The following is a 19826-nucleotide window of genomic DNA, read 5'->3' on the forward strand; positions in this document are numbered from 1 at the left end:
CATGAATACCGTCACACTTTCACAGTGGGAAAACTTTTTTTTTTCATAGATAACAGCCATACAAGAAAACTTACACGAGAATTACATCATTTTGAGAATTACATCTTAGCCAACAAGAAAATATAAAGTTGAACATGTTTCATCAATGAGATGTTTACTTAAATTCTGGTTTTCCCTGTTGTGTGTTTTTAAAGGTTGCCTTCCCTGAGAGCATTTTTTTTATAAGAACGTGCATGCGTGTGAGTGTGTTTGTATGTGAGTGAGTTTGTGTGCGTGTATATGTGTGGGTGTGTGTGCATGCGTGCGGGTGTGTGTGCGTGTTCCCCCCCAACCGCCATTTGACCCTGAGCCACTCCTCCCTGGAGGATGACAATGGAGGAGATGAAGAATGAAGCGGAGACAAACTCCATGGTATCCATGACGCTCTACACCGTGATGTACCCAGTCTTTAATGAGGTACAGGATAGATTTTTTTTTTTTTTAAATATAATTTTAGTATTGTTGTTTCCTTGTGATTTTTGTCAGCAAATAACGGAGGATAGTCCCCTCCCCAAAATGCTGTATGAATTTGCAAATGCCGTACCATGAAAATGCGGGGGCTCACTGTCCAAGTCTGCATTCCTGACTGACCCTGTGCGCTTTCTAATTTCTGCGTCAGCTGGAGAGGATCAACCTATCGGCAGCTCAGACGCTCAGAGCAGCCTTCATCAAGGTAAATACGAGAGAGACAAATGTAGCCATTTTGTCAAGAAAACTGCCACATGACCAAAAAAAAAATCATTTGTAATACAGTTTAACCAATATTAACATTACTCATATTTTTTTAAAAGGTCATTATGATATGAGGGTTTAGTGACAGGAAAAAAACCTGCAAGTTTGAGAGAAAATAGCCTTTCCCCTGGAGGATTGTTGCAAGCCCCCGAAAATTGAGGAAAATTTTGTTTATTTTACAATCTTGCAATATTCGTGTTTTATTGTTGTTGTTGTTGTAAAAAAAAGTGTTAATACATAAACAACTTTCCTCCGAGGAATTATATAGAAGTATTAAAGTATAAAAGTGGGTCCTCAAGTTACGAATGTGTCTATTTACCATTCAGGTTGTGCACCGAATTTTCGTGGAAAAATGACCTCTGAAAAAAGACTCTTTAAATGGAGAAGCTGTCATCCTCCCCTTTTTCTCCCGCTGAAGCATTTCATTTCTTCATAATAGTGTGTTTTTACTTGTGTTTTTAAAACACAAACAAGAAAAAAATAAGGGTAAACAATATAAGTATACCTTAGTTTTGGGGCTGGAACGGATTAATTGCATTTCCATTGTTTTTAGTGGGAAACATTGCCTCGATTTATGAAGGTTTCAGGTTAGACGGTGGAACCTCTATTTATTTTTAATATATATTTATTTGTGAATAAACGGTAGGCGTCCCCAAATGTCACTTGAAGCACTTTGTTGTGTTTATTATAATAATTTCGGACTTTACATTAATCCAACAGGCAGAGAGGGAGAACCCCGGCCTGACTCAGGACATCATCATGAAGATCTTGGAGAAGAAGAACGTCCAAATCAACTTCACCGAATCGCTACTGCGCATGGCCGCCGACGATGTGGAGGGTACGTACACAGCACGGTGCTCATTGCAAACCCGCCCGCAAACGCCTGTGATCCCGTCCCGTGGATCAATCAATGAAGCGAATCCTCTCGCGCAGAGTTCATGATCGAGCGGCCCGAACAGGAGTTCCAGGACCTGAATGACAAGGCCCGAGCGCTGAAACACATCCTCAGCAAAATCCCAGATGAGATCAATGACAGAGTACGCTTCCTACAGACTATCAAGTGAGTGCCAATGACGGGATTTTGCGAAACTTGCAATTTTTAATTGACGCGAACGACAATGGCTTCACGATGCTACTGTACTCCTTATGGTGGTACTTGGACAGCAAAGTATTTTTTTTAAGTGGTACTTGCTGGAAAAAGTTTGAGAACTACTGTTCTAAACCATCTTTCCTCAAGCTTCTCAAATCGAGCCTCTGCGTTTTTGCTCAACCACATCAGGCACGTCAGATGAACGTGATAGCGCTATTAAACGCTTAAGCCTTTAACCCCCTGAGCAGTGAATTTTTGTATTTGCGAAGGTCGCTGATGTTGATTTTTTTTTTTTTTGCCATGTTTTTGCCATGTTCTAACTAATTATCTTTTTTTTTTTAACTATCTAACTGTACTTGCATAAATCTTAGTTCTCACTGGTCATTTTCACCCATGTACAGAGACATAGCCAGCGCCATTAAAGAACTCCTGGACACAGTCAACAACGTCATTAAGAAATACCAGTACCAGAATCGCAGAGTGAGTAACGCCACCCGTTCACGCTTCAGAAATTCAATCCTTCGTGTACCTGCAATATTTTCTGATGTATGTGTGCTGGTCAAGGCCCTGGAGCATCAGAAAAAGGAGTTTGTGAAGTACTCGAAAAGCTTCAGCGACACCCTCAAAACGTACTTCAAAGATGGAAAGTAAGTGCAATGCGATGCAGTTCACGTCTGCTTTTTTTGTTCTGTTTTGCAACGAATGCAGCAGTGTAAACATCGGGGTTTCCCATGCCAAACTAAACTGGAATGCGCTCGCGTGGAAAACTTGACTGCTTTTCGAGCTTTGAGAGCGGCCATCTTTGTAGTCTTCACTGCTTTGCACTGTTGTCTTCTGTTGCCAGGGCGATAAACGTCTTCAACAGCGCAAATCGGCTCATCCACCAAACCAACCTCATACTGCAGACCTTCAAGATCGGGGCCTAGCACAGCGAGGACCATGCAGTCTACGGAAACCCGCCACCCAACCCTGCGACGGTGGTAATGGGGGAATTTGGAGCGGGCGGGCGGCTGGGTCGGCATGTGGTTGGAGCGCCCGACCCATATTTGTAAATTAGGAAGAGTTGATTTTAGGGTTTGGGGTCAACAGTGGGAGAGACTGAAAAGTGCCATTTTGTGTAGTCAATGAGGATTTTCCAGTCTCCAGCTGAAAGAAGCCCAAAAGTTTGCTTGTTTGATTTTATTTGGACACTTTTAATTTATAACCCTGATTTTTTTTTTCTTTTTTTTTTTCGGGGAGGTGTTTATTAAAGACTAATTGCCATTTTTCTAATATATTCATGTTGATCATTTTACGTATGTAAAAAAAAAAAAAAACAGCAAAACTGCAACAGTCATAGCTACGGCATCCATGTTGTTTCCCCGTCGCTCGGGACGTTTGACAGGCCTGCGAGGTGGCCATTTTAAGGCCCTGATTTTCATTCCTCTTCGCTTATCGTGACGACCACAACGCCAAATGACTTCCAAGCACCGTGTTGTGCACCTTACGACTACTTATAAGTCATACAACATTCCCTCCTCCTCAACAGAGTGTTAGCACGCCAAGACGCTCCTCGCTGTCGGGGGTTGTAAAGACAAGAAAGAAATTCTGTATTTAATTGATCCTGGTTGCAAATGTTCAATAAATAGTTTGGAAATGATCTCTTTTTGTCATTTTTGTTTGTTTGTTTGTTTGTTTTGACTCTTACAGAGGTGGTGTTTAGCCAAAGGTAATGCATTTGTTCTTCTCGAAAAACCTTAAGGGCATAAAATTGTTTAACCTTGAACCTTTGAAATGTAATTTGAAAACATTCAGGGTGAAAAATTCCATGACATAATCTGTTGTTCATTGAACTTTATTAAGGTGTAAATATCCTTTTTGGTTTTTTTGCATAACATTTTGTAAGAACATGACACGCATGTTTTTCTTTTTTTTGTTTGTTTTCCGCCACACTAGAAACTTTGAAAGTTACAGGTTAAGACTTTAATGTCATATTGATATTGAATTGACATCAGATGCCCGCTGGGAACACAATCTGGAGCTGAACATGTCCAAGGCTGCAGAAATTACGAGTGACATTTTGCCAAATTTTATCCTGTGTTGTGACAGTATTACCATAACCCAGCCGCTGGGGGGCAGTGCCCTCTCCTGGGGGTGCACTGTTCCCCAGTGCCGGTCCCAAGCCCGGAGAAATGGGGAGGGTTGCGTCAGGAATGGCATCCGGCGTAAAACTTTTGCCAAGACGACCATGCGAGTTGGTAGGACGGTTTACAGGGGCGGATGGAAATTACTGACTCGCTGTGGCGACCCCTGAATAGGGACGTGCCGAAAGGAGAAGAAGAAGTTGTGACAGTATTACCATATTCATAATATTTGTACCAATAAAACATTATTTTTCTGTTATATGTCCTCCTTAAAACGTTTTATTTTGTGTAACAGCAATTTTTCACCCCCAACACTTTTGCGTTGGTAGAAAGTAATGAATCAAAGTATGGCCAGATGAGAGCAAGTTGATTTTAGCAATGAACAAAACAGCAGCGAAAAAAAAAAATAGAACCAGCCACGACCCTGTTGCCGTTATAATTATTTTGGCACAGACGCAAACAGTCCATCACAGATTTCAGCGGATTTGCGACAAAGAACGCTCTACGCCACCACTTGACCTGCTAATCAAAAGCATTATAAATAGTTCTGTGGAAACAACACTCACACACACACATAACACCCATACACACGGGCCGTTATAAATATTTTCTCTGTTTTCTTCAATCGTCACTGAAGGTGGGTAGTGTTTTGCTTGGATCAGCTTGTGAAGCCTTCCTCAAATAATGTGACTGCTGCGACGGGGCCTTAAATTTCTGCAGCGGCGCCACTCGTAAACTCGACAGCTCATGAACCAAACCACATAATGTGTCCAACATCTATTTATAAATGGGAGGTAATAGCTTTTGTTGCAAGGCATACCACATCAAATGGCAATTAGGTGTTTTTACAAAAGCGCTGCTCTTATTGAGTTAATCGTAAAAAAATGACATGAATATTGTTTCTTCACAATTCACATTTTGTTAAATTAATGCCTTTAACCAAATTAAAAAGTATTATCTATTTTCATGACGACGATGATCCTCCTTAGGCAGATATGAGATCGAAGAGTGTAACGCACAAGGCGTCCACTGCGAGCCGCTGTTGCTCGCAACATGACACGACCGAACAATTGGCGCTCACGTGACGTCAGGCACGGAATCTCTTCCGCTGTCCACCCGCTGCCTTCGTCAAGCGTCCAGGCGATGCTTCAAGATGTATCTAATTATTTATCTTTATTTATATTATTTTGATTTAAAAATTTTAAAAATGCTAAATGAATTCAAGAAATACCACAGTACTCTTGATAATGTTAATGATGAATATGGGACGAATTATGAAAGAACGGGCCTACTTTGCCGAGTACATTTTTTTTGCTAATTTTTTGCTGTTTAAACTTGTTCATTGTTAGAATGGTGCGCATCCAAGCTCACGGTATTCAAGTGTAAATCTAATTTTCAACCTGTAGACGGCGCTGTACCCCTTGTTGATAATCCTACCAAAGCGTTTTCCTACCTTTCCCGAGCCGACGCTCATTGAATTGAATTATACATTCGAAAAAAAAATCTCAGCCCACACTAACAAGCAAAAGTGTCACAAAATGATATTGGAATAATAATGGTCTTTTCTCAATTTACTAACAAACGGTGCCTGTTTAATCGACCACTTACAGATCTTAGGGCCGCGCGGTGCATTATGGATAAGGGTCTCTCCAAGGCTATCAACTTTTGCTTTAGAACTATTGTGAAGCTGGGTACAAAGATGTGATGCGGACCATTTCAACTACTGGAAAGTTATTTTTTATTTTATTTAATCCATGTCGTCTGATACCCTTTACACGGACCGCCCTCTGCGGAGACACGACAGTTTAGATTAATGAAGTTTTTATTGACATTTCTCACGATGTGTGCAGCGACGGCGGTGCGTGTGCAACGCCGGGACATAAGGATGACACCGTTAGGGCATTTGTGCTCATTTGCTCAGTCCACCACTATCAGCAAAACACAAATAGGCAGAACAAATGTGTTGCTTTGCTCACATGACGTGAGTGAAGTCACTGAGGCAACGTAACACTCAACGAATCAACTCCCAATGTGGCATGCCACAGTAATATAGAAATATGAAAAAAAAATCCCCATTTAAAAACTGGATCTGTGTCTGGATCTTTTATTTTTTTTGTCAGGAAATTGTGACGAATGAACGGAGCTTTCCAATGCCTTGTAAATGTGTGTGTGAGTTTTTTTCCTCTTACACTAACGTTCAAGCCTCTAAATTCCTTTTGAACAGCTAAACATGGCACCTGCCGATTTGTCACATGAGGCTCAAAGCCTTTTAAACAATGCTCGCAAGCTTTCAGGCGTGTTGGGTAGCCTCTCTTTATTTCCACGTCGATTCACACGCAAGCGGAGAGATCTGCAAGTGGCTTATTGAACACTAAGCTGTTACAGTGAAGCTCCGTATAGTCAAGGTTCTGCAATTGCAAATTTGCCATTTTTTTGGAACACATCCCCCCGTTATTTGAAAAAAAGAAACAAAAAACAAACAAACAAACAAACAAAAAATACCCCCCCACCTCCAAAAAATAACCAAACAAAAAACCCCAGTATTGCTTTTGCCATCTGGTGGGATCTTCATGTCAAGAAAGTCTGCTGACATGAGTCAAGGCGTTTAATTCAGACAAAAATAGTTCTTTGCCGTTGTCTGGTAGAATCTTGTTGTCAAGGAAGTATGTTTGAAGTGAGTTGAGGACTTTTGTGACAACCTGTAGTGCTTTGCTGCCATATGGTCGCATCTTAGTTTCAAAAAAGTATGTTAACATGAGTGTGTTAAAGTGAATTAAGGGATTTCACTTCAAAATAAGTAGTGCTTTTCTTCCCCATGGTGGCGTCTTGCCATGGTCATTGAGTGCATATTGCACATTGCACAATGCACTACGTCACTTTTATCCTCAATAGCCTCAAGTGCCATTGTTTTATGCTGCTTTTATTGTATATATCGTCTTTTATTGTATATATCGTCTATATGTTTATACTGTTTTAGACTACATTGTCTTTCACTGTTTGCTGAGGATTGAGAGAAATAAATTTCATCCATGCTACATGTCAATGTATGCATATTTGACAATAAAGTTGAACCTTGAACCTTGAACCTTGAACCTTGAGCATCACAGAGAACACATTCATCATGTGAAACAATGCCATTCGTATACTAAGGAGTAGGGCCGAACATTAAATTGGCTGGCCGATCTAATCGGCATTAGATTTAAAATCGGTAAAACCCTGAAAAATTTTTGTAACTATTGTGGGAGATGTGTTTTTTTTTTTTTTTTTTTTTACACAATACAACATCAGATAAAGACAATGACTTTCAAACATTGTCGCTAATTGTTGAGCGCTATTGACCATTAGAGACACACACACACACACACACACACACACACACACACACACCCACACTCACACACACACACACACACACACACACACACACACACAGAAAATAAAAGGCCCATCATTCATAATGAGAGGCACCTTTCCAGACAATAGATGTGATGTGAGAAGGGAAATGGCACCGTCTTAATTACTGTCTCTCTGTTGTTGACGTCCGTTTTATCTGGTGCGGATGCACACATCGCTCATTAAGTCGCCATATTATCGTCGTGACACAAGATGACTCTACAGGTCATTTACATTTACTGTGCTGCACTAAGATATGAACGACCCAATGATTGATGATGACTTGAGGTGTGAGCACTGTATAGTAGCCCTTGGGCAAATATTGAACAAATCTTCAAAAAAGTGAGAGTGAGTGAGTGAGTGAGTGAGAGAAAGAGAGAGAGAGAGAGAGAAACTCAAAGTCACACTACCATTTTGTGTTTAAATAGCCGTTAATTAAGAGGTTTCAAAACCGCAACTATCGATGCTAATTGTGAGCATGTCTGGCGTTTTTCATTTCTGAGTGTGAAGTGACACGGACATTTTCTGAGGCAAAGCAATGTGGTTGTTTTGCATACGTTTAATTCTCTTTGTTTTATGTTTAGTTTGGCAGTAAATTTCAACCGAGAGTTGCATTCAATAGTTTGTAGCCTGTTTTTTTCATGTGTTGTTCAATATTTGACAAACCGTTATTTATTGTCAGGTGAGTTAAATTGAGTTCACTGCCACCATAAATTGTTTGTATGTCAAGTTTGGAGTCAGAGTTCAGTTTTCATGTTAGGGATTCAAAGTAGGGTTGACAACATTGCACTTTCGGTAAAAATTGTCAACAAAACATAGATGCCTGCTGTATCTTTTTTTGGGGGGGGGAGCTGATTAAAACACAAGCAGCTGTCATGAGAAAGATTTAAGCGCCTAAATACCACAAAATTGGTATCGTTTGTTGGGCTTTCCCTCAAAATAGGTGCAAAAACAGAGCTGAGAGCTAAAAGTAGCTCTTTAGTGGGTGCACGGTGTAGCAGCCAACTCACAGCACTTTTTTTTTTTTTTGTGAGGTTCAAAAACATTCTGGAAAAGAAATGCTAACTGGCTTCCCGGGAAACACGTAGGTGGCAACAAGACTGTCAGTGGCTAATTAGCTTCAACGTGGCTCTTTTTGCTCAAAGCCACCGCCGCCTTGTTAACAAGCGAGACCAAAAAAATGTGCTTATGAGCTTTAAAAGGTTCATTTGGTTCCGTTTGGAATGCTTCCCAAACACCCATCCCATTCACGTGCGTCATTCATGTCTTTTGTACTCAATAGGGCTGAACCATTTGGGAGAATAATCTCATTGTGTTTCTTTTCTACATCAGTGTTGCGATTGTACCGGTAATTTATGATGCGATTACTTTTTTCAAGGTTCTGTTCCCAAATATTTGTTTTTAACAAGCGCTGACAACAATAAATTCATCTATATTACAATAAACAATCTCATACGGATTATACATAAATATTTTGATTTTAGGGTTTCATATATTTAAGTTAGGGTTTCAAGTTGATGTTTCGAAGGAGGGTATCAAGACAAGGTGAGGGTTTCAATTGAGGGTTTTATGTTAGGTGTTCAAAGTAGGGTTTCAAGATAGGGTTAGGGTTTTAAAAGTAGGGTTTCAAGCCTAGGTTAGGTTTTCAAATTAACGTTTGCGTTTACAGCAGACTTTCAAACTAGGATTAGTGTTGCAAGGCAATGCTAATAGTTAGCATCTCCGGTATTTTCCCACATATGTTAGCATTAAGCTAAGCGGACATTTTCGAAGGCAAAGCTATGTGATTGTTTTGAATGGAATGTTTAATACTCTTTGTTTTACGACAGTAATGTTTAACTGAGTGTGGCATGAAACATATTGAAGGCTGTTTTCTTTTTTCTTTTGCTCGCTAGTTAAAGCAAAAAAATAATAATCATTCAAACAGTTGAAGGCTGTTTTCTTTTTTCTTTTTTGCTTGCTAGTTAAAGCAAAAAAATAATAATCATTCAAACAATGATTCGTATCTCGTCACTTGAATCTCAAGGCACCGCAGGAATGCCACAAAACCAATATTCTAGTCATCATTTGTAAATATGTCCTCACACATCCACACACGCTTTCTCTCGACTACTGTACCAGTGCATACGTGTGCCGCTACGTTCCACAGAAAAATAAGTGCAATCTCAAGGCACGCTGATGACTCATTTTAATCGATGGGGGGCGGCCGACGCTCCAATCTGCAAGGATGGCTGGCTTCTCCCAACTCAGCGCGAGCTTATTGAACAGGAAAGGGATCAATAGATCACTTTTATTCAAGTGGGAAACAGAAAGAGAGAGACAGAGGGGGAGGCAAACCAAATCGTGAATGTCTATGTGTGGTGAGAAAAAGCAATAGTGTACAGTCGAGTAAGAGAACGTCCAAAATCTAGTGCGTGTTTCTACATCAGGCATTTCTTTTTTTTTTTAGGGGGCGGTGGGGTTGAAAACTTTTACTATGGTGCACTTTTAAACACACATATAGTAACAGAGCAAGAGAAAAGTATCAGACAACATTATTGTGCAATGTCCAGATCCCTCAATGTGATTACAGTAAAAAAAACCCAAAAAAAAACAAAAACAAAAAAACAATTTTTTGTAATAACAAACTTAATTTATCATTTTACAGATCAACTTGCGAACGTCACATGACGACTTATAATCATCTCCTGAGCCCTGAGGAACGATGATGTAATTTTCAGTTGACAAATTGGCAAAATGGCCACCCCCGTCATCAATGAAAACAGGTGGAGGTTTCCGTTCAATTCATATTCCTCAAACACAATATTTACCACCATGCTTTTGGTGTTTGACCACTGGGGTCGGATTGAACAAAAGTAAGATTTTGAGGACCTAGTTATGGTTTCAAGTAATGTCTTACTCCTGAAAAATGCGACATACGTGAGTGTATGTTAGCTAGCCCACATTTACGTTTTTAATGTTTTCGTTGTCCTAGCATGTCTCCGTCAAGGCGATTAGGAATGCAACTGAAATGGAAAAAAAAACAAACAAACATGTTTTCTCTTCGGAAATAAAAGAACAAAACATCCAAAATAAGATCAGGTATTGATCGTCACCAGCGTTTCCTTGTTATTTCTTGCTCGGCAGCTTAAAAACATTTCAGGCGGGGGATCAATACGAATGGCGGGGAAACACAGCCATGACCAATTATGAATATTACTTCTGTTAGACGGTGTCAATAACTCCACATTAGCTTTTGCTCCTTGCGGCCCGACAGATGCGCTTAGAACATCCATCTCGATGAAGACTCAAGACAGACCACCATTTTTCCCCCCAGTTTTTCATGCCAGTCAGGGCTGATGCCTGATTTTTCCAGTCTTAAAAGATTTTATTTATTTATTTTTTTACCAAACCACACCCATAAAGACAGAACATCCAGCATTTAACAGTTTTGTTTGTGTGATTGGGACCGTTGTCAGATTTCTACAGAGCTGGCTGATGAGCTGATTATTTAAATCGGGTGCGTTGGAGGATGTGGAAACATCGAGTACTGGATTTGGACACCCTTGATGTCAGGGTTTCAAAGTAGGGTTTCAAACCTGGATCAAGACGTCAAAGTAGGCTTTTGCACCAAGGTTGGATCGGGTACTGGCCTCATCCTCTTCCTCTTCCCCTTCCTGGTGTCTTCCCGGTTCATCTCCTCAATAGTAGCCGCTGACAGGCTACCGTTGGATAATTGAGAGTTGTATGGATCGCACAGGGTGCATCGATTTCCTTCCACCGCTCTGTAAACCCCACTCCATTACGCTCGAATCCCCCCCCACCCCCATCCCGTGTTTTCCCGCCGCCGCTATGGGGTAGGGTGTCAAGATGGAAGCCTTACCTTACCTGCCAGGCAAGCACCTGTGGGGGAAAATGTGCTATGCGGCGATGAAACCGAGATTGACCATCCCTCCGATGAGAGACAATTTCGCTCTGCAATGGACCGGCTGTGCGGGAAACTCCTGAAATTTCCGATGTCCACCACAACCCTGAGTGGTGTCGTCTCGTAGTCATGTATTTAATTATTGCTACTTTTGGTATGAAATTATTGATATTTGGTGACACCCTAAGTAACAAATAGTAGTGCGGTCAGGGCCTGTGTATGTGTAGTTAATATTACTGAGATGATCTCGAAATGGATCCGTGGACCAGAGGAACTTCATGTGCAGGCTGGAGTAGATAGCAGCCGGGCCCACTGGGAAATTGCCAGAATGTCCACATTAACACTCCAGGCCTGGCCGTGCGTCAGCAGTTTCAAGTTGCTGCTGTAGCCAAAGCAAACCTTCAATGAATGCCCTTCCCCTTCGGCGCCCACTGATGGCATAACAACGAAGCGCAGATTGAAAGAGTGAAGAAGAAGAAGAAGAAATGGACTGTTTGCCGTCATGAGAGCTCGTCAAGGCCGAGGCTGACGAAGTGATTGTTAGACAAAACGCAACCGTGCCTGGAGGACTTTTGAAAACCGTTGTCTTATCTTAAATCTCGGCTGGCAAGAAAAATAAGGTGTCCCCCCTCCCCTGCCAAATGGAAGCTCGGTCCTTGAAACGCTCAAATATTAATCGATGACAACCTGCTTTTGTTGGACTGTGCACTTGGGTTTTTTTTGTTTTTTTTTCGCCCACTTGACTGTGGAGAGCCGTCAAAGGTCTTTGACAGATACCGCTGAAAGTCAATGACACTTCTATTAGGATTTTCTTTTCGTCGTAAAGCCTTTTCACACTGCACTCGCTCAGCATCCAGTGATCGGGTGGCAGCTCAAAACAACAATGGTGTGCCGGTTGCCGGCGTGCCCATATTTGGAAGTGCTGACATAACGACACCAGGAAGTAAAAGAGGAGGCTTGCAGCTGCTTCGGATGAAAAGTAGAGCGCACCTTGACAAGATGTATCTTTTATTGTTGCAAAAAACCCCAAAACTTTTTGCTCATTTTAAGAACGGGGAGGAGGAGGAGGAGGCAAGCAGCGGAATAAAAAGGCAATGGCGCATTCTTTACTAATGGCCTGGCGAGAGAACATTTAATCTCGTTTGTGAGCTACAGGTTCACCGAAACCGCTGGGAGGTATATTTCAGGCTGGCGTCTTTGTTTCCTGAGGTGCTTTTTGGCCGTCATGGCAGAAAAGATCTATCCTCACCCAACAACACATCGTTTGAAGCAAACAACAACATAACCACAAACTGTTTATTTTTATTTTTTTTTCAGCGCAAAGGGCTCCCTGGCCTAAAGATTCTCATTCAAGGGCGGCACAAAACTGCTCAAAAACAAACCAACATTCAGTGCAAAAACTAATTTTGTGCTCCCGCTGCCCCCACACAAAAATCAACCGGCTCAAAATGTTAACTTTATTGAGGTATTGTGTTTGTCTGCCATCTCATGATGACTGGCGACATGACATTAATTTTTTTTCATATTTTGTATTGTCCCTTTTTTTTTTTTCCAGGATTCCTCACCCCCAAGTTCTCCTTGTTTTTTGTGGCAGGAAAAAATTTATATCTTGCAGTGTTTTTTTTTTGAAAGTTTGTTTCGATTAAAAAAAAAAAAGGAAAAAAAAGATAATTCAAATGTTAAATTAAAAAAATATATATATCCCCGCCGAAGAGTGTGGCCGTGAGCCGCATGTGTCCTGCAGGCCACCATTTTTTCCCCCTAGTTTTTGGGCAACAAGGTGTATCGTAAATCCATCTCCATCATCAGGGTTCAGGTTCCCGTTCTGGTTATTTTGTGGATTTCAGAGCATTTGCCTCATCTTCTCTCTTGGCTTCCTCAGTACAGCAGTGATATGAATCTCTTTGCAGAGGAAAAAGAATATAAGCCTGTGAGTATGTTCTACATGTGTTGGACCGTTTTTGTTCAGATAGCCATTGCCACAAAGATCATCATTGTGAGTCCGTTTTCCTTTGGAGTTTGCTTGTTAGCATCCATGAGCGAAGACTCTGTGCTTTTAATAGACAAGGTTTAATTCTCTTCATGTTTAGTTTGACAGCTGAGACGGGCAATCACCAGCTCAAAATCTGTTTTGTTTGTTTGTTTTTAAAGAATACTTACGAACCATATCTGCCAAACTGCCGCTTGTTATCATGTGAACTGAGTCAGCTATCACTATACAGTACTTATTTTATTTTATTATTTACTTATTTATTTTTGCACGTCAACGCAAAAAAAAAAATGTCAGAATGACAGCTGGTATTTTGAAAATCCTAAAGGCGCCGAATAAGAATCATAATTTAAAAAAAAAAAGTGATATATTTCTTTTTTTTTTTTACTTTTGCCCCCTCCCCTCCCCCCCCTCATTATTGTCATTTTGTGTCTCCTTCCTCCTGCTGCGTTTTGGCCGTTTCATGTGATTACCGAAGCATTTTGAAGTTGCGGGAAAGCCATCGCGGTAGATATTTTCCTATTCCTTTTCTTCACACAGTACAGAGCATTTTAAGCACAGATGAAGTACGGCGTGAGCAAACTGAAGACCGGAGGCGCCTCTCCTCCTTTCAGCCTCAAAGCTCCCTTTGAAAAGCGGTCACAAGTTGGGAGAGGGTAGGGGGGGTCTTGACAGGCAAAGGACGTTGACGTTATTGAACAATGGCAATTCATAATGGACAGCGAGGGAAAAGGCGAGATGAGAGACCTTTTATTTTCTTCATCGCGAAAGCCTCGCTGACGGCCACGGCAGGGCTTCTCCTCCTCCTTCTCCAACCCCCCCCCCACCCCCCACCCCTCCTTTTTTTTTAATGAGCGCACACACATTTTTTAAAAAAAATTTCCACTCATTTTGCCATGTTTGCGACTCGCTTTCTCCTCTGACACACACAAACACAAGTGCCCTAAAGAGTCGAGATTGCCTCATTCTATCATCACTGGTCTTATTTGGAACGCAGGCAGAAAGAGGAGTTGAGGCAAAGTCACCAGGGGGAGAAGTAGAAGAGGGAAGAAGAAAAGAGAAAACAAGAAAAACACGCAAAAATGACGAGCGAGTTGCAAAGAAAATTACTGTAATGCTTTTATTGCAAAAAAAAAAAAGAAAGAGAAAAGTTTTCTTGAAAAATGGAAACATTTGTCGTGTGAGACTCATAACTTTTTCCGCCAATTTTTTTTTTTTTTTTTTTGTGAGGCCATTTTCATTATGGAGGTGTGTTTGGGAGTCCTCTCAGACAAATTAGCGCTGGCTTGATAAAAATGTGTGTATTTTTAGATATGACGTACAGTGGAATCTCCTTTGCCGTCTCGTTTTCAATTGGCTGATTTTGAACGCAGTATTTTGACATTGATTACAGATTTGATGACATTGGCATTGCTGGAAAAAAGGAAATAAAATTGCTGTCGCTTTCCGAGACTTTGTACTCTTTTCTCGTAAAATGTTTTTCTTTATTCCAAAATTACCGTTCCTTTAAAATTCCATCTTTTCTTCAAACATTTTCTTGTCTCTGCCAACAACAACAACAACAAAAACTCATGGCATTGTACCTTCTCCGCCTGAGGCGCAGGATGTGAATCGTAATCCCGCGTAGTCAAAACAAATGGAGTCGTTCAACTTTCAAATCGAACCGTCCTTGAGTCATTCCGCACCCCACGTATTGAAAACCGCCTCGAATCGTCTCTAGTGGAGAGATGCAAACCTCCAACAAATGCCGTATTCAAATTTTAGTTACATCAAATTCCAATTAACACAGGCAACTTTTTTTCCACGTTAAATTATGCTCGACTTGATATACTTACTGCAGTCAAACAGTGTGTGTGTGTGTGTGTGTTAGTCACACAGAGGCGGATGCGCACTTTTGGGTGAGTTCACAAAATCATTTTCACTGGAGGTGAAAATGACAATGCGGTTGCCTGGCAACGTGCTTTCACACACACACACACACACACACACACACACACACACACACACACACACACACACTGTATAGAGCAAAGTGATGGAACTCTGCTCTGCAAAGCAGGATTATGTGACCTTTGTTTTGATCATAATGCTCATTTTTAGCATGCGGGCCAAAATCAGCAAAGCTGTGCAAACACACGCACGCACGCACACACGCAATGCATGAATGTAAATGAATCCAGCTCAGTCGCACATGGAAACTGTGAATTGTCAGTTGTTTTGAGGCTCGCTTTACACAAGAGGAAGCGTTTTCTTTGGGTATGTGTGCGTTGTTGGCGTCACTCGCATTCCTCCTCGTTCTCCTGGCAGGATGCGTTAGCCGCCTTGAGACGGCCGCAGTCGAAAAACAAAACAAGAAAACATAGCGAGGCTGATTTAAATTTTTATTTATTTATTTATTTTTTTATGCAGCCCATTCTTAAAAGTCTCCCGTCGCCATTGCTTCACCCGTCCAGGGAAAATGAACGGCACAGCGTTATCGCTATTAACAAGGGGCGCTACGACAGTGCAAAATGAGTGGTTTCTCACACGAAACGTCATCAATTACAGCTGAATGTATTTGACTATTTCTTTTATATTCCAGCAATCGAAACCCGTTTATAACTGAAAACTGCGTTTTGATGATTTTTTTTGTCACCCTTTTTATAAAAGTGTGGCGTAAACATTGATCAGGTCACAAGAATAATGCAAACGAATCTGTGGCTTCACTTTTTCGTGTTTCAATCATATGTAAACATGTGATCTAAATGTATCTAAAACACAACATAAATAAATACAATACAGTATATACATATAAAAAAAATAACGCGGACCGACCAATGTGAAACTTTTATTGATTTATCTTTTTTCAAAATTGCATCCTGATTTGACAAAAGCCTTCCTCTTCACTGCAACTTCAATTCCAGTTCGATTCATTCTTTTGCCCTACAGTGAGGATAATAAGCACTCCCAATGACGAATGGATGGAAATTCTTTGAGGTCCATATACGACTAAAAAGGAACAAGTACATTCCCAGAATTTTGGAAACAAAATGAATGCAACAAAACATGAGAGGACACTTGGTCATGTCGTTGCTGGATGTGTGGCACGGGCCGCTTTTAGCCCGCTGGCCGTGCTTTCTTACGCCCTCCGACACGTTCGGAGCAAGTCAACAGCGGCAGATGCAATTCCAAGTGACGCCCACGCTGGTGTACTAATCTCGTTCCTGGGCCTATATTTGAAAGCCCACCCATGCTTGCATCTGCCCCCCACCCCCTTCCCCCTCTGCCCCACTCCCGCATCACACATTCGAATAGGTCTGTAATCTATTTCACGATTACGCAGCGAATAATTAGCTACAGATGAATATGTGGGCCGCAATCGTTCATTCGTCTTCAGATTATTAATCACTACTCCAGACCCGATCGGGCTCCTCGCCTGTGAAATTATAGTTCTACTTTGGCAAACAACAATAATGGATGGTACTGGCTCCAACGGGGCGAACGACAAGAAGAAAAGCAGAGAAAGAGAGGAAGAGAAAGACCCTGAATAATAAGCTAAGGTGCAAGGAGAAAGGGCATATCGGTTGCGAGGATTATCCGAATGGACCGCTCGCAACGGTGCTTCCGGAAATTGTTAACATTCACTTTTCTTACGTTTTGTTAAGTTACAGCCTTATTAATTCTTTTGTCAAAATTCTGCACAAAACAACTCATCACTCAACTTTGTTTATCGAGCACTTTAAAATCAAGCATAGCTGCATACAAAATGCTGTACATAAAATTCAAATCTGACATAAAAAAAAAACCCAAAGACAGTTAAAACAATAAATTAATAACATAAAAAAACATAAACACCATAAAACACGAAAACGATGTGTCTCATGCTGAGTTGAAAGCCAAATAATAGATATGTGATTTGTGTGTATGTGTGTGTGTGTGTGTGTGTGTGTGTGTGTGTGTGTGTGTGTGTGTGTGTGTGTGTGTGTGTGTGTGTGTGTGTGTTTTGGCATTAGATCAGGCACCAGGGAACCCAAGTTAAGAAAAAAAGGAAATACCTGTCATGTTTCGGTTTGTGACCAACAGGTGGCACTGTAGGGCTCTCCTTGCAGCTGCACACCTGTTGGTCGTTATGTTGTTATTGTTTTAAAAGGACTCCTGGCACAACCACTCGGTCGTCGGGTCATTGTTTGCTGCTGTAAGGTTTGTTTCAGTCATGTTTCGGTCATGTTTTTGTTTTTGAGTTTTTAGCTTCTGCCTTGGTTTTTGTTTGTTACTTTGGATTCGTTTTGTTGTGAGGACTTTGTTTAGGATTTAAGTTTTCTATGTTTCATCAATACACTTCTTCAAGTTCACCCTGCTCCTGCCTCCTGCATGCTTTTTGGGGTCCACCCCCACCTCGCAAACGTGACAATACCATTTTTTTTTTTTTGAAGAGAGAGCCCAGAGGGAGAAAAGACGATGAAAACAGCACGGGCCCCAAAATTAAACCCTGTGGAACACCATAGGACATTGGAGCAGAGTGGAACGCAGAGAAACCAAGGCTAACACAGAGTCCATGGTAAGAACAGCATGAAAACCTTTTCAAGACAAAAAAAATATATGTGGCCGAAGATACAAAACTACTTTACTTTTCCACGTTTTTTACGTTCAAGCCTTATTTCAAAATGGAATGAATTCATTTGTTCGGCTCAGAATTCAACAGATGACACTCCGCCCCCCCAAAAAGTATATATTGATTCAAAATATATCAAAAAGAAAATGTGCACGTGGAAAAATTATGACTTATGATGATTTTGAAGGAATTCATTTTTATCCTTGAAATTCTTCATGCAACAGCACATGACAAAAAACAATCAAAAGTATTACATTTTTCATTTTATTTTATGTGTGGGGGGGTTATTAAAAAAAAAAAAACTTCAGAAAAGTCAAGCGTAAATCAGTGCAACCGGAAAATATTCCCAGTGTTTCACTTTTACACTAATTTTATGTTTCAACCTTATTAACTATTTTTAACCCCCAAATCCTCCACACAACATCCCATAGTACCATTGTGAGGTTGTCAGCTGCCTCTATTAAAAAAAAAACAAAACAAAAAACTATCAACAATGAAGTAGAATTTTCAACGGTTCCTGATTTGATCAATTTTGTCCTTTTGGCTTCTAATTTTTGGTAGGTCCGTTTTTTTCATTCTAGATATCTTCACGGTAATTCTAATCCAGTCATCTCGGCCAGGCTGAATCCGGTTTTAATCATCTTCTCAAAATCGATTCTGATGTCCATTGTAAACACCGAAAGGAGAGGACCGATTTGATTTGGTTCAGAATGGTCTTTATTTTAGGCATAGTACCGTAGTTTGCACTTAGTGGTACAGTTTCAAAATGTATTATTATTATTATTATTATTATTGCATTTACACCGATTAGTGTATTCAGCCAGTGTCGACACAAAGTACATCTTGAGCCATTTGCGAGCGTTGCTGTTTTCCACTCGCTTGCTCTTGCTCAGGAACATTCCGCAGCCTGTCTGATCTACTGTATGTAAAGCGAGGCGAGTTCAAAAACCAAAAGCGTGTCTGTAGGTTGTAGCTGGTGTCGTCTCCTACCAGCCACCCGCATTAAATATACATCTGACAGACTGTGGATAAAGAGGCATCAACATGAGCAAGTGCTTAAGCAGAATACACTTATGTGGAAGGCTGAAGATGCTGTTAGCTGGCTGGCAGTGGAGGACTCCTGACACACACAAAAAAACAAAACAACAAAAAAATTGCCGGGTTATTTTCCTAACCCACACGCTGGGTAACTGTGGATGTTGAGCAGATTAGGTTACTTATTTTTAAAACATGACTCCGCAATATTGCACTTTATGAAAGCATACACCAAAGACATACCGTCGTTGATTAGAATTGAAAATAAAATGGCAGTTTTTGTCACGCCGCATCAATTTAATGGCCAATTCCTGGTGTGTCGGCCTTGGCTGCCTCGGGGCAACACTATAAAACAGACAGACAGACAGATAATGTTCACTGAGACATCCCGACTTCTCTCAGCTCATCGGTACGGCACTTATATGAGTTGTTGCAGAGGATAAAGACTACATGACTGAGTATATCCTGTGGGCGCGTGTGGCTTTGCACGTATTTACAAAACCCGTGTGCACATTTATGGATCGTTGGGCACGTTAGCGGAACATCGCGCAAATGTACAGCCCTATTTCTCACTGAGGATCATTAGTATGCATTTGCAGATCTCGCCGCACATGCATCTCATTTTCGCGCTCACACAATGCCTGCCGCGCACATTATGATAGATCGTAATGATTCCAACTTGTGTATACTTGTGTATTTTATCCACTCGCATCCTTCGCGTTTGTGTTGTTGTCATTGCTGCAGTCTTAAATCCCAGGAGTATTGCTGAGAGCCATGACGACTGATGGCCCTCCCCACCCCCACCCCCACTTTCCACTCCTCCCCAAAGCAATAATATTCAAAGGGGTAGGAGGGGTGTTGGTGATGCTTGTATTTTACGACATCGTCTCTGTTGGTTTTTAAGGCCCCTGGAACACTGCGGCGCTCAT

General features: G+C 41.1%; 1 protein-coding gene across 1 annotated transcript; it reads left to right on the forward strand.

Moving 5' to 3' along the window:
* The first annotated feature begins 226 nt into the window (after positions 1–226).
* On the forward strand, positions 227–3500 carry LOC109517399 (programmed cell death protein 10). The gene is made up of 7 exons (XM_019872564.1): positions 227–456; positions 659–712; positions 1492–1609; positions 1705–1831; positions 2263–2341; positions 2426–2508; positions 2706–3500. Exons 1-7 carry the CDS (start codon positions 367–369, stop codon positions 2785–2787), a joined length of 633 nt encoding a protein of 210 aa, XP_019728123.1. The 5' UTR covers positions 227–366; the 3' UTR covers positions 2788–3500.
* The last annotated feature ends 16326 nt before the right edge of the window (positions 3501–19826 follow it).

This window comes from Hippocampus comes, unplaced genomic scaffold (genome assembly GCF_001891065.2).
Source record: "Hippocampus comes isolate QL1 unplaced genomic scaffold, H_comes_QL1_v1.1 scaffold92, whole genome shotgun sequence".
In the NCBI taxonomy this organism is placed as follows: domain Eukaryota; kingdom Metazoa; phylum Chordata; class Actinopteri; order Syngnathiformes; family Syngnathidae; genus Hippocampus; species Hippocampus comes.